Below are 13,003 nucleotides of genomic sequence, written 5' to 3'. Positions count from 1 at the left end.
GACCGGGGCTTGGCTTTTGCCCCCCCCATACGTCCGGGGGAGGGAGGAAGGTGGCAGGGAGAGAGGACAAGGAGGAGGAGGAGGAGGTGTGGGAGAAGAAGGAGGCAGGAGCACCAGTGTTGGGTGTGAGAGGGGACGAGGGTGTGAGGGGGGATGAGGGTGTGAGGGGGGAGGAGACGGGTGTCCCAGGGGTGGGTGTGTTGGACTGGCTGGAGTAAGCCACTGGAGGGGGAGGCCAGGCGCAACACCCTGCCTGGGGAGGTTGCAGTCATCGGGGTGAAGGAGGGAGGCGCCTCTGGGCCCAGGGCCAGGTCTCCCACACCCCTGCCTGGTCCAGGGTGGGTGGTGCGCCCCAGAGGGTAGTGGGGGAACTGGGTGTATGGAGGCTCAGAATAGCCTGGCGGCTGACTCGCTGGGTCAGGCAGGAAGGTAGAGACCCCCCTCTCCCCCTCCCTCATCCCGCCCTCGCTGCTCTGGCTGCAACTGCGGGGGACCCAGGGGTCCTCAAATTTCTCGGCTGGGGAGGCCAGGCTGGGGGGGGCAGGGCCCGGTGCTGCAGGCTGGGGCTGGGGCTGTAGGAGCTGGCGTGGCGGGCAGGCTTCCCTCGTCCAGGTTTGCGCTTCAAGGAGTCAAAGCGGGTCGGCGGCGGCGGAGGTTTCTTGGCCTTCCTCAGGGAGATGCTCCGGCTCAGACTGGAGCCGGGGCGCGAGAGGGAGGGAGGAGCAGGAGGAGGTGCAGGGCGAGGAGCGGGAGCTGTCCTCCGAGCACAGGGAGCTGCAGTCGGTGTGGGAGACGGAGGCCCGGCCGGGGGACAGGAGGGGCTTAAAGCTCCAGTTATCCCCAGCCGAGGAGCTTTGGCTCCGGCCGGGAGCTTTGGCTCCGGCCGCAGCTGCTCCAGCCCTCCTGGTCTGGCTGGGGCTGCCGGGGCTGGGGGACAGGGGCTCGTAGCTCCAGCTCTCCCCAGACATGGTGCTGTGGCTCCGGGTACGTGACTTGGTATTAGGTTGTAGAAGTGGGATCCACAGCCGCTGGCCTCTGCTCCTGGTGGTCGTCCAGGGATCTGCAGCTCGACCTCGACTCTGGGTTCATGTAGGGTAAGCAAGGGACGAGGAGGAGGAGGGAGAATGGGGGAAAGGGCTGCATGGCTGGATGTTGCCCACTTAGGGGTCTGTCGCTGGGGTAGGACCACCCGGAATGCAGGCTGGGGCTGGCTGGGTGACCCCCACTGAGGGGGAGGAGGGGGAGGTGGAGAGAGGACTTCCTGGGAAGACGCAAGCTGAGGGGTCATATGGCAGCAGGGGCTGGAGGTCACTTGGGAACCCCTGTGGCTCCTGTGTGGAGGGAGAGAAAGAAATTAGAGAGAGAAAGAGGAACTCAAATACACAATTTACAATCAACACAGCATATACGGTTCTCTCTAGGGCATTCAATCAAGGCATACCATCTGGCGAATCCATTAAGTTGATTCACCAGGTGTTAATGTGAGTTCATGTGAAACATGACAGCTCTTGGCCGGGTTCCCAGATTTGTTAAGAAGCTCTTAACGCTAAGAGCTTCTTAGGAACGTTCTAAGAACGCTCTAGAACGCTCTTAGAACGCTCCTAAGAAGCTCATAGCGTTAAGAGCTTCTTAACAAATCTGGGAAACCCTGCCCTTGTCGTTTACAAAGCCTGTCTTTGGCTTCAATGCACACACCTGAGAGCAGGACGAACTGGCGCTGAGCAACCTGGAGGGGGCGCTGTGATAGCTGGAGTCAGAGCTCAGGGCGCCAGGGCTGTAGAAGCCGTGAGGGCCGCCCGCCTCCTCTTGGGAGCAGGGCGGGGAGGGGGAGCGCGTGATGCTGGGGTTGGGGGTGAGGGTGGGGGTGAGGGAGGCCATCAGACTGGAGATGCCCTGCCCCCTCTGAGCCTGATGCGTCTGCCCGAGGACGGAGCCCTCCTCCTGCCCTCCTCCCTGCTCTCCTCCTCCTTCCTCCCCCCCTCCTCCAGGGCCTGGGTCTGGGGCGGGCGGAGCAGGTCCGAGGCTGAGTTGACGGTGCCAGCCGGCCGACAGTGGAGTACTGCCCTGGCAGAACCACAGAACCAGCCTGGTCTGCTTCTGGCTCTGCCTTAGATCCTACAGAGAGGAGGGGAGGTCACATAAGCAGTAGAAACCATATAGAACAGCCAATCATGGTCAAGAGTTTTCCATGTCTCTAAACAGCAGCATCCTGATATGGCAGACGGACTGACTAAACCAGCGACCAAACAGTAGGTTCCAGTGCGTACCCAGTTCCCTGATGACGTCGTTGGGGATCCTGTGATCGTTGACGGCGTGTGAGCTTGCGTGGGCGTCGGGTCAGAGTGTCCGAGTAGCCTATCGCACGACGGAAACTAGCCTGCCGTTCAAAGCGTCGCCTGCGAAACGTATCACAAACGCATCACAAACGCATCACAAACGCATCACAAACGCATCACAAACGCATCACAAACGCATCACAAACGCATCACAAACGCACACAGGGGAATGAGAAACAGATGGTGACAAGGTCAGTTGTGATAATGAGCCTGTGATGTTGATAGCGACTTTCTCAGCTGGTATGGACCGTTACCTGTGATATTGATGGCGACTAGTCAGCTGGTATGGCCTGGGCCTGAAGTCTCATCTTCTCCTCAGGGGTGGGAAGGGGGAGGGGCTTAATCCACTCCTCTTCGGTCTCGGGCGCCTCGTAGCCATTGGTCATGATGTCATCGCAGCTCACGGCGCCGTGCAGCACGGGGGGGCTGGTGGCGTACACAAACCCCTCGTCCTCCGCCAGAGAGACGGAAGACTAGGAGACAGAGAGAGACAGAGAGAGACAGAGAGAGACAGAGAGAGAGAGAGAGAGAGAGAGAGAGAGAGAGAGAGAGAGAGAGAGAGAGAGAGAGAGAGAGAGAGAGAGAGAGAGAGAAGAGAGAGAGAGAGAGAGAGAGAGAGAGAGAGAGAGTGACAGTGACAGCGAAAGAGAGAGACAATAGTATGTCAATAACCAACACATTGTCAAACTCCAAGTCAGGCACACTGGCACGGGGCTAAATGATATGCTAGCAAAGGCGGACAACCATCTATGGCTGGTCTATGAGTCTGCTCTGTCACAACGCTAGCTCAGGCTAAGCCTGCTGTGAGGTACCTTTCTCCTCCAGGGTCTGAACTGACAGAAGACAGAGAAGCATGATTGAGACAGGCAGTCCAACAGTCTGTTACTCTGAGAGGACGAAGGGGAAAAGAAGAGGAGGAAAGGAGCCAGATAATGAAGGAAAAATAAACAAAAAAAGACAATGCACATGAGGTGAAGACATTCAAGGCAAGAGAGAAAAGAATGACAAGGACGGAGAACGAGAGAGAGAGAGAGAGAGAGAGAGAGAGAGAGAGAGAGAGAGAGAGAGAGAGAGAGAGAGAGAGAGAGAGAGAGAGAGAGAAATACATGCAAATGGTTGATTTATGGTTTTACATGGAGTGCTTGGACTTTGGTTGTAATGTTACCATCTGGCCACAGGGTGGCAGTGTATCCCAACTCTGGGGCTAGTGGTACTAGCTAGTTGGTCAGTGAATTTGAGTTCAATCTGGTGATCTATCTGTCTGTCTGTCTGTCTGTCTGTGTGAGTGCATGCCCGTGTGCGCATATGTGTGTGTGGGTGTGTGTGTGTGGGTGTGGGTGTGTGTGTGTTCCTTCTACCAACCTTTTTGGGTCCTCTGTCCTTCCTGTGTGGGTCATGCAGGGAACTCTCTGGTAGGCTGGCACAGGAGGGGGCGGGACTCTGGGGGAAGTACTGCATGCTGCCATACCCAGTTTTACTGAGTCTGTCACATTCTGGAATACACACACACACACACACAAAGAGATGAGAAAGCAGCATGATTACTTTGCGCATTACAATGACAGAAAGATCCATTCAGCACAAATCCTAACCGCCGTATTCTCAAACCAGACACCAGGTGTGTTTTAACCTCCCAAATGATCCTTCATGTTAACAGTGCGATTAAACAATCCCGATATGGTGAATACGCATACTCAGTTGTGCGTGTGTGTGTGTGTGAGTGAGTGTGTGCATGCGTGACATTGTGTGAACACGTACATGCCTGCGTCTGCAGTGCTGACAGTCTGCAGTGTGACTGTGCTAGTGGGGAGGGGGGCGAGGGCTGGGGGGGGGAGTGCTGTGTGTGTGGGGGGCGTTTGGGGGTCTGCAGCCCCTAAGCAGCTGACTTTGACTCTCCTGTAATGTCCCTCCTTCTGTCCTTCTCTCCCTTCCTCCTTTCAACCTTTTTCTTCTCTGTTTTTCTCCCCTGTCCTCTCCCCTCCACTCGCCTCTCCAGTCCTTCACTATGCCGCAAGCTGATTGGGTGATAATTAGCTCATCTTCCCTGCAGCACTCACACACACACACACAGACGCATACCCACTCTCTGGCAGACAGAGTTACGCAGCCAGTAAAGCAGCATATCAAGATCTCAGACGGTGATGTATTCACCCCCAGGAGAGAAACCAGAAACCAGAGAAACTCCAGAAGTCAGAGAGGACTGACCTACATTCAACATTACTCACACAGAGGGAGAGGAGGAGAGAGGGAGGGAGGGAGAAAAGGAGAGTGGGGTAATAGAGAGGGAGAGACAGAGGGAGAGTGGGGGATGAGAGATGAAGGGAGAGAGGAGAGAGGAAGGGAGAGAGGAGAGAGGAAGGGAGAGGGGAGAGTGGGAGTGAGAGAGGGTAGCATGAAGGACAAAGATGACTGAAAACAACTCATAATTGAACAGTCATTATGTAGATAAAGGACTTTGCGTTCGAAATCCTATTTGTGTGTTACAATGGCTCACTAATGTAGATCTGTGTATCTATATGCATGTGTTTGCATGCTGTTGCTTCTGTCTATGCATAATGTGTATGTATATACATGAGTGTTTTCGAGCGGTGTTCCCAAATGTGTGCGTGTGAGGGTGTGTGTGTTCAGTATTTGGTCAGTGTGTGTTCAGTGTGTGGTCAGTGTGTGTTCAGTGTGTGGTCAGTGTGTGGTCAGTGTGTGGTCAGTGTGTGGTCAGTGTGTGTTCAGTGTGTGTTCAGTGTGTGGTCAGTGTGTGGTCAGTGTGTGTTCAGTGTGCAGTCTGCTGATCACGTGCTGCTGACAAAAGAACACTTTAAATCCTGGAGCAGAAGGAGCTTATGACTCTGAGTGTGTGTGTGCGTGTGTGTTACACCTCACACCACACCTCACCTGAGGCCACATCACTCCAGGATCCACTTCCACGCGTCTCTCTTTTTGATAACAAGCCATAGTTGGCTTTAGACAATCAATACTGTATGGCAACTCACCAGTCCATACACACACACACACACACACAGACCACATGCACAAACATACAGGTAGAGGACATGTCTTCCAGCCACCTGCTGTTCCTGCTGCTACCTGTCAGAACACACCTAGCAGGGTGCCGCTAGGGGACCCCAAACACACACACACACATCCCCCTGGTTAGCTGTTCCTCTGACAGCAGGGTCATGAGGGTTGGGACGAGAGACAAGAAAGGAGGGAGGAGAGAGGAGAGGAGAGGAGAGGAGAGGAGAGGAGAGGGGAGAGGGGAGAAATTGAGGGTAGAGAGAGAAGAGAGGAGAGAGGTATGTGTTCACTGATAGCCCTTACCTAAGAGGACATTGTGGAGGTTGACCCTGGATGGGAGGTCGTTCACACAGGAGGGGCGTGTCTCTGACAGGAAGACTCTCTCCTGCTGAGGCTTCTGGGTAGTGTAGTGAACAGACCACTTGCTGTCCTCATCCACACTTACCGCTGGAGAGAGACGAAGAGAAAGAGGCAGAGACAGAAAGACAGACAGAGAGAAAAGAGGGAGAGAGACAAAGAAAGAGAAACGGAAAGAGAAAATGAAAGGCACACAAAAAGGGGGATAGTCAGATTATTAACATACATTATATTCAGACTCATAATGTACTATATTTACACACACATTACAAAAACACAGAGTACAAATGACTATATCGCTCATTTTCTATGTAGTCTTGTGATTAGCAATGAAAGGGATTGGGGTATTGAGAGTCCTAATCCGAGGTTGCATTAAGGTTACAGTATAGAAAGCTGTGATAGAAGCAGCAATAACCAAAGAGATTAGAAAAGTACTGGACTAGTGAACTAGTTTTCAAATAGACTCACACACACACACACACACACACTGTTTCCCTCTCTCTCTCAATACAACCCAAGGTGCCCTTCAGAAACACTGCACTGAACACAGGGGACGTGTGCATACACACTTCTCTCCTTGCGGAAAAACACACACACACACACACACACACACATGACAGTCACACACACAAGAGCACGGTCATGCCTCCACACACACACACGCACACACATCTTTCTGATCTGCCTTTGAACAGATGCTGTACAAAGCATACACCCATAAGATGAAACAACAGAATATCAGAGACTAACTAAGCAAAGTGCCCCTTGATGATCAAACAGAGTTCAAAGCGCACGTGCAACTCCAACGGTACTTAGAAGTCTGTACACCTGGAGGTCATCACCACACACACACACATCATTTAGCGGACATAATCAATAGAGAGCTAATCAGGGTGGGTCTCTCCTCTGGTCCAGCTGCTGTGGTTACAGTCTCAATGAGGCCAGGTGATGCTTCTCCAACTCCCTGCTCCACACCACACAGAGACACTGCCGGCAGGCGAGAAGCCAGACACTACGATAACATCCCTCTGGAATAAATCATGTTCCCCAGAGCTGTTCTACATCTGACTTCTATCCTGTAGATTCCCATCAGCATTCGTTATGTATGGCTGCGTACAGATGAATGAGAGCCCCAGTACACTCGTCTCACACAGGCAGATATAGAGCAACATAGAAGCAGCAGTAGCAGCCTGGGGCTGCCTACTCTCTCGTGCCGGGAGACAGGAGCATCGGACTGTACCCTTCAGCAGGACTCAGAGGACAGCGCTCTCCCAGTCCCCTACAGACACAGCACCGCACTCACAGCCTGTCACAGACACAGCTGTCCTACAGAGACCCTACAGAGACCCTACAGAGACAGCACCACACTCTTCCATCCAGTCACAGAGACTGGAGTACACTGTCCTAGCCTGTCACAAAGACTGCAGTACACTCTCCAAGACTGGAACGGTTGTCAACTTCTTACCTCTCGTCCTGTTGAAGTACTTGAGGACCGATTTGATCGCAGTGCTGATCAGTACCATCTCTTAGGCTGAATGATAAAGGCTCCTCACACACACAATCTCTCTCTCTCTCCGCTCTCCACTCTCTCACACACACACACACAGTCCCGGCGATGGCTTGTCTGGCAGAGGCGTGGCAGAACGGGAGGATGAGGAGAGGAGGAGAGATGAGCAGGCACACAGAGGAGAGAGGAGGAGAGATGAGCAGGCACACAGAGGAGAGAGGAGGAGAGATGAGCAGGCACACAGAGGAGAGAGGAGGAGAGGTGAGCAGGCACACAGAGGAGAGAGGAGAGGAGGAGAGGAGGAGAGATGAGCAGGCACACAGAGGAGAGAGGAGAGGAGGAGAGGAGGAGAGATGAGCAGGCACACAGAGGAGAGAGGAGAGGAGGAGAGGAGGAGAGATGAGCAGGCACACAGAGGAGAGAGGAGAGAAGGAGAGGAGGAGAGATGAGCAGGCACACAGAGGAGAGAGGAGAGGAGGAGAGGAGGAGAGGAGGAGAGATGAGCAGGCACACAAAGGAGAGAGCAAAGGAGAGAAAGAGATGAAGCCCAGTCTCACAGCCCTGCCTGCACCACTGCACTCCTCCTTCTCTCCCTCTCTCTTTTCTCTTTCTCTGGGCTAACCCACCAACCTCACCCCTTCCCATACATGAGCACACACTCTCACACATACTCACGCACACTCTCACACGTACAAACTCACACACGTGCACACACACATGCCTCCTCTATGTAGCTTAGGGAAGCAAAATGTTCCCTCTAATGCTTTTGGAAATGTGCCAACACAGTCAATTCTTTACCTACTGCGCCTCTCTTTAATTGCAAGCTCTTCACCTTTCCACCTGTCCTCTTCTCCAGTTCCTCTTCCCTCCCTCCACTCACTCCACCCTCTTCTCTGCACCTTCTCTCCTACCTCTCCTCATCTCTCCCTTCCTCTTTCGCTCTCTTCTCTCTCTCCCTCCGCCTCCACTTTTGTGCTCATCTCGATGGTCAATGATGGATGCTATGCATTAAGTACATTGCTTGTCTCATCGCCATGGAGACAATCAGGTCCGGAGGGGCGGACGCACTCTCCATCCCCACAGCAACCAAAATCCCCCACTTCTTTTTGAAAATGTGACCAGATGAAAGCAGTTTGATAATTGATTACTGTATGATTGTTGTGAGAGCAGGCAATCTGCTCCTTGTCAGACTTTGCTCTTGCAATCAGACTGGACAGTAGGAGTGGAGGGGTGGTGTGGGGTGGGGAGAGGAGAGGAGGGGAGTTAAAAAGGTTTAGATGGGAGACAAGTCTGCAGTGGCTCTGATCAAATTATTCTGCAGTGGAAACGGTCCTGACTGGGGACATCTGGCACACACACACTCACATGCACACACACACTCACACACACTCAAACACACTCGCACACACACGCACACACGCACACACACATGCACACGCACACTTTCCTGTTTTATTGTTGGCAGGGATCCAACATGGTTCAGCGTTGCATGTGTGCAGTGCTCAGGTGATCAAGGACACACACACACTACATTACTCTCTTAACCCCTCCCTTTATCGATGCCGCTTTCACAGTTTTTTTCTCTCTCTCCCTCTCTCTCTCCCTCCCCCTCTCTCCCCTCTCTCGCTCTCTCTCTCTCCCTCTCTCTCTCCCTCCCCCTCTCTCCCCTCTCTCGTTCTCTCTCTCTCTCTCTCTCTCTCTCTCTCTCTCTCTCCTCTCTCTCTCTCTCTCTCTCTCTCTCTCTCTCTCTCTCTCTCTCTCTCCCTCTCTCCCTCTCTCTCTATCTCTCTCCCTCTCTCTCTCTCCCTCCCTCTCTGTGGTTTTCTTTCTGTATCACATTTCTTGCTGGCCTTCTCTTTGTATGGTTGTGAGCTGCACAGTGAGCACAGTGTGTGAGCCAAACACCCTTTAATGATCCCATCACACATGACTACTCCATCTCACCCTGAAGTCTTGGCTTGCTGAAGTGTTCCACTTCCTAGAACTAGGACAGAGCCGCTGTTTAAATGGGCTGTAAATCCACGTCCATGTGGAACAGTGCCAGTGTAATATGTCGGCTTTAAACTGGGACAGATCCAATAATACTGGGGAAGTGCTTTGTCTTTTTCACGGGCAGAACATAATTACTACTCGTAGGCCTAGTTATCGCATGAATCAGCCTTGTCGCAGTCGCAGAAAAATTATTACCGTTTCTAGATTTCTTTTTCTTATTCATTTATTTTTTTCAAGCCACCAGACACAAACTTATCTTACACCCACTGACATGCATGCTAATGTGCATAGTGAGACATGTTTTTGCATATTCGCAGGTTGCGCTGTGTTATTATCCACTAACAACAGAATAATGAATTTAGCTAGCAAGCTAGCTTCGTTAGCAGTTTTCTGTAGGATTTTTTAGGTCACCTAGGTTAGCCTAACCTAGCCTAGCAGCCTGCTGGGCTGACAGGTAGCAGCTGTTGGAGCCTAAATCCGGTTTCTCATTAACTTATTAAGCAGAATTAGTTCTGTTTACGCCTTGCTCCCTATCGACAGTCGGCTGCACTCTTAAATCCCCTCAGTAAGTGTGTGTGTATGTGTGTGTGTGTGTGTGTGTGTGTGTGTGAAAGAGAGAGAGAGAGAGAGAGAGAGAGAGAGAGAGAGAGAGAGAGAGAGAGAGAGAGAGAGAGAGAGAGAGAGAGAGAGAGAGAGAGAGAAAAGTGAGTAAATGTTTGCGTGTGAAATAACCTAGCCTATCATTGCACACATATGGTTGATTTGCATTGTTACCAAAATGAGATTTAAGGGGAAATCTGTGTGTAATCCTTAAGACTTAACACTCCCACAAACACACAGGCAAAGCCCTTGTCCCTCGTCCCTGCCCCTCTAACTATCTTCAAAAGGGCAGCACTAGATGATGTCGATGGACTGAAACCTCCAGAAGGAGCGAGATACAGATACAGATCTAGAGTAAGAGAGAGACACAGAGAGATGTAAAGGAGTGTCACTGTGTCATCTAGACTGACCCAGAAGCCTCTCCTCCAGAGAAGTACAGAGCAGCAGAAAGAGGCGTAGGAATATATAACACACATCAGCTAAACTTGCCAGGCTATCCTGGGATGAACAGGGCTATCCTGGGATGAACAGGGCTATCCTGGGCCTTTAAGGGCCAAAGGGGGATGACAACGGACAAACTTAATCTGGAGCCCTTCGACATGCCAGAAGAGCTGAGCGTTATCTTCCAGGATGTGACACACACACACACACACACTGTCTGCTAACACCCATGGCTCTGGGCCATGGAAACCCACATGAGGACGCCAAGACAACAAGCCATAACACCTTTCCACACACAGGAATAGCACAGCCCAGGGCCTCAAGGTATCTGCTAAACACTCGTAATACCAAAGGAAACCACAAAATCACATAATAACAGTCCCAAAGCCTGCACACACGGTCTGCTAGTCAAACACACACACACACACGCTCCGAGGCACCTCCTTTCAATAACCCCACTTAAAACCTGTAAAGACACCTTTTCACGTGTGTGTGTTCTTAAATTATTCCTGCCTCAGAAACTACACTACCCAGAGTTCCGAGCTCTACCTCTCCAGTCTCCGTCTGAGTCTCTCTGGAGGAGTGGCGTGGTCGCTAAGGGGCTCTGTGTAGATCTGCGCCACTGGAGAGGGAAGCAGCACTGGGTCTTCTGGAGCCTCAGAGAGCAGTGGCTGGCCTTGTGTCTGCCGGGCAGCCTTGGGTTAGGGTTGTACGGAGCTTGAATGGGGTTGTAGGAGGCCTGGTTGGGGTTGTAGGGGCCTTGCAAGGGGTTGTAGGGCCCCTGGTTGGGGTTGTAGGGACCTTGCAAGGGGTTGTAGGGCCCCTGGTTTGGGTTATGGGAGTCCTGCATGGGATGGGATGGAGCCTGCTTGGGGTAGGACCCCTGGTAGAGGTAGTCTGGAGCACCAGGGGGTGGAGGGCAGAAGGAGTACCCATGTTGAGGCTCAGGGGTTGTGGGAGAGTAGCTGGTCCGTCGATGCTGGTTCATGGAGAAGTATCCAGGTTGGGGCTTGGAGCCCAGGTTGAGGGAGAGCTTCTGTCTGTGGTGGAGCAGAAGACCTGGTGGGCTGCCCTTGGGCTGGGGCCCGGTGTACGGGTGGGTGAAGAGCCCCTGGGAGGGTTTGTCGTGCTGGGGCCCCTCGGCCAGGGGCCTGGGGGCCCAGAGGACATCCTGCTGCTGGTGGATCTTGGAGGTGAGGAGCCGGCGTCTCAGACTGCCCTCCGTCTTGGGCTGCAGCGCGACCATCTTACGAGGAAGGAGTTCGTCCTCATCCTCGCTGTACGCACCCTTCCAGCACTTTCTGCTGACACCCACCGGCTCGGCAGAAAGGCAGTCCACATAGGAGATCATCCTCGTCAATCACTTGTTCAATCGATTTGATTGAATCGATTTGATTGATGGATTAAATCAACCCCACATAAACATCAACAGGTGACACGATTCCTACATGACAGTAACTCTCCCCAGATTCTTCCATGTCCTTCGAAAAAACCCGCTTGGTCTGGTGGAGGTTTTACAGGAGCGTGGTTTCATCCAAACTGCCGGTTAAAGTCTGACCTCCTCCATCTGAGGCAGCAACGGTGAGACACACCTGGGCAGCAGCCAGATAACCTCCTCCACACAAAAACCTGACAGCTGTCTCCCTCCGTACACCAGGTGGAATCCAGTATGTGGGTGTGTTTGTCCTCAGTCTTCTGAAAATTCTTTGACTGTTTCAGTAGGTCCTCAGACACGGCAGATCCGAGGACAGTAATCTACTTCTCCTCCTCCTCTCTCACTCCTTCTTTGCTCTCTCTTTCTCCCTCCACCTCCCTCCCTTCCATCTCGTTATCTCTTACTCCGTCTAATCTCTTAACAGGGATTATCCAGCTACGCAGCTGTCCAGTATGGGATAGGTAATTACCGCAGACACACACGCTACTGTATGTTGTGTCTGAACACACCGCACTACACCGCACTAGTTCCACCTGCTGGCTGCACCCAAAACTAACACTAAAAACCAGTCGTGAAAACTGTTGAAAGCACACACACACACACACACACACACACACACACACACAGACACAGACACAAGCTGAGGATGCTTCACAAGCCTCTGTAATACAGGGTGAATATAGTAATGACAATGAAAGAAAGGTATGTTTGAATGGACGTACACACACTGCAGCAATCCCAGTTATTCCTAGAGTGTGTGGATTGCTGGTGCTCAGCATGGAAGCCCAGACTAGACCCCAAGAATCTCCCACACCCACTGAAAACATGTCCTCCAGTCTGACTAACACACACACACACACAAACATGGACACTCTCTCTCACACAAACACACACACATGCTTGCACTCACACACACTCTATTATACACTCAAACACGCATATGCATGCTGTACACACACACACACCAACTTTTGTCACAGTTGCACACCCACCACACCATTCCATTGTCCACTCCATTGTCTCTTACATGAATTATGGCAGCATGTAACTTCCTGAATGTCCTAATATGGACATGGCTACTGTCTAACAGAATGACAACAGGATATACAAACACACACCCACACACATTGTATGGTAGACTATGTTCTAGTAACAGTACTGAATACTGTAGCTAAACACTTCAATCCTTAAATCTTGTGGGGGAAGGCTACAGCCTACATTAGGAATGTGGTCATGCTGATTCAATGATTGGCCGTGTGTCCTCTCCAATCAGACTCACGCCAATGTCACCTGACTGTTGATTGCTCTTTATCTCAGTGAGAG

At 52.0% G+C, this 13,003-nt stretch overlaps 1 protein-coding gene across 1 annotated transcript; it reads right to left on the bottom strand.

The window, feature by feature from the left end:
- Nucleotides 1–2,608: 2,608 nt before the first annotated feature.
- On the bottom strand, nt 2,609–12,023 carry LOC134007853 (uncharacterized). The gene is made up of 5 exons (XM_062447570.1): nt 10,795–12,023; nt 5,652–5,795; nt 3,699–3,829; nt 3,149–3,223; nt 2,609–2,809 (listed from the first exon to the last, which is right to left on the bottom strand). The coding sequence occupies exons 1-5, from the start codon at nt 11,594–11,596 to the stop codon at nt 2,609–2,611; spliced, it is 1,353 nt and encodes a 450-aa protein (XP_062303554.1). The 5' UTR covers nt 11,597–12,023.
- Nucleotides 12,024–13,003: the final 980 nt, after the last annotated feature.

The sequence above is a fragment of the Osmerus eperlanus genome, chromosome 21 (assembly GCF_963692335.1).
Source record: "Osmerus eperlanus chromosome 21, fOsmEpe2.1, whole genome shotgun sequence".
NCBI classification, from domain to species: Eukaryota; Metazoa; Chordata; class Actinopteri; order Osmeriformes; family Osmeridae; genus Osmerus; species Osmerus eperlanus.
The sequence above is the reverse complement of the archived record's forward strand: the minus strand, read 5'-3'. Positions and strand labels throughout refer to the sequence as shown.

Excerpts from the sequence above, each read along its gene's own strand:
- LOC134007853 (XM_062447570.1), bottom strand. The coding sequence starts at position 11,596 with ATGATCTCCTATGTGGACTGCCTTTCTGCCGAGCCGGTGGGTGTCAGC. Across the intron at positions 5,796-10,794 it reads CTCAGACGGAGACTGGAGAG|CGGTAAGTGTGGATGAGGAC; the intron begins GTAGAGCTCGGA and ends GTCTCTCTCCAG. Across the intron at positions 3,224-3,698 it reads AGGACAGAGGACCCAAAAAG|AGTAACAGACTGTTGGACTG; the intron begins GTTGGTAGAAGG and ends TCGTCCTCTCAG.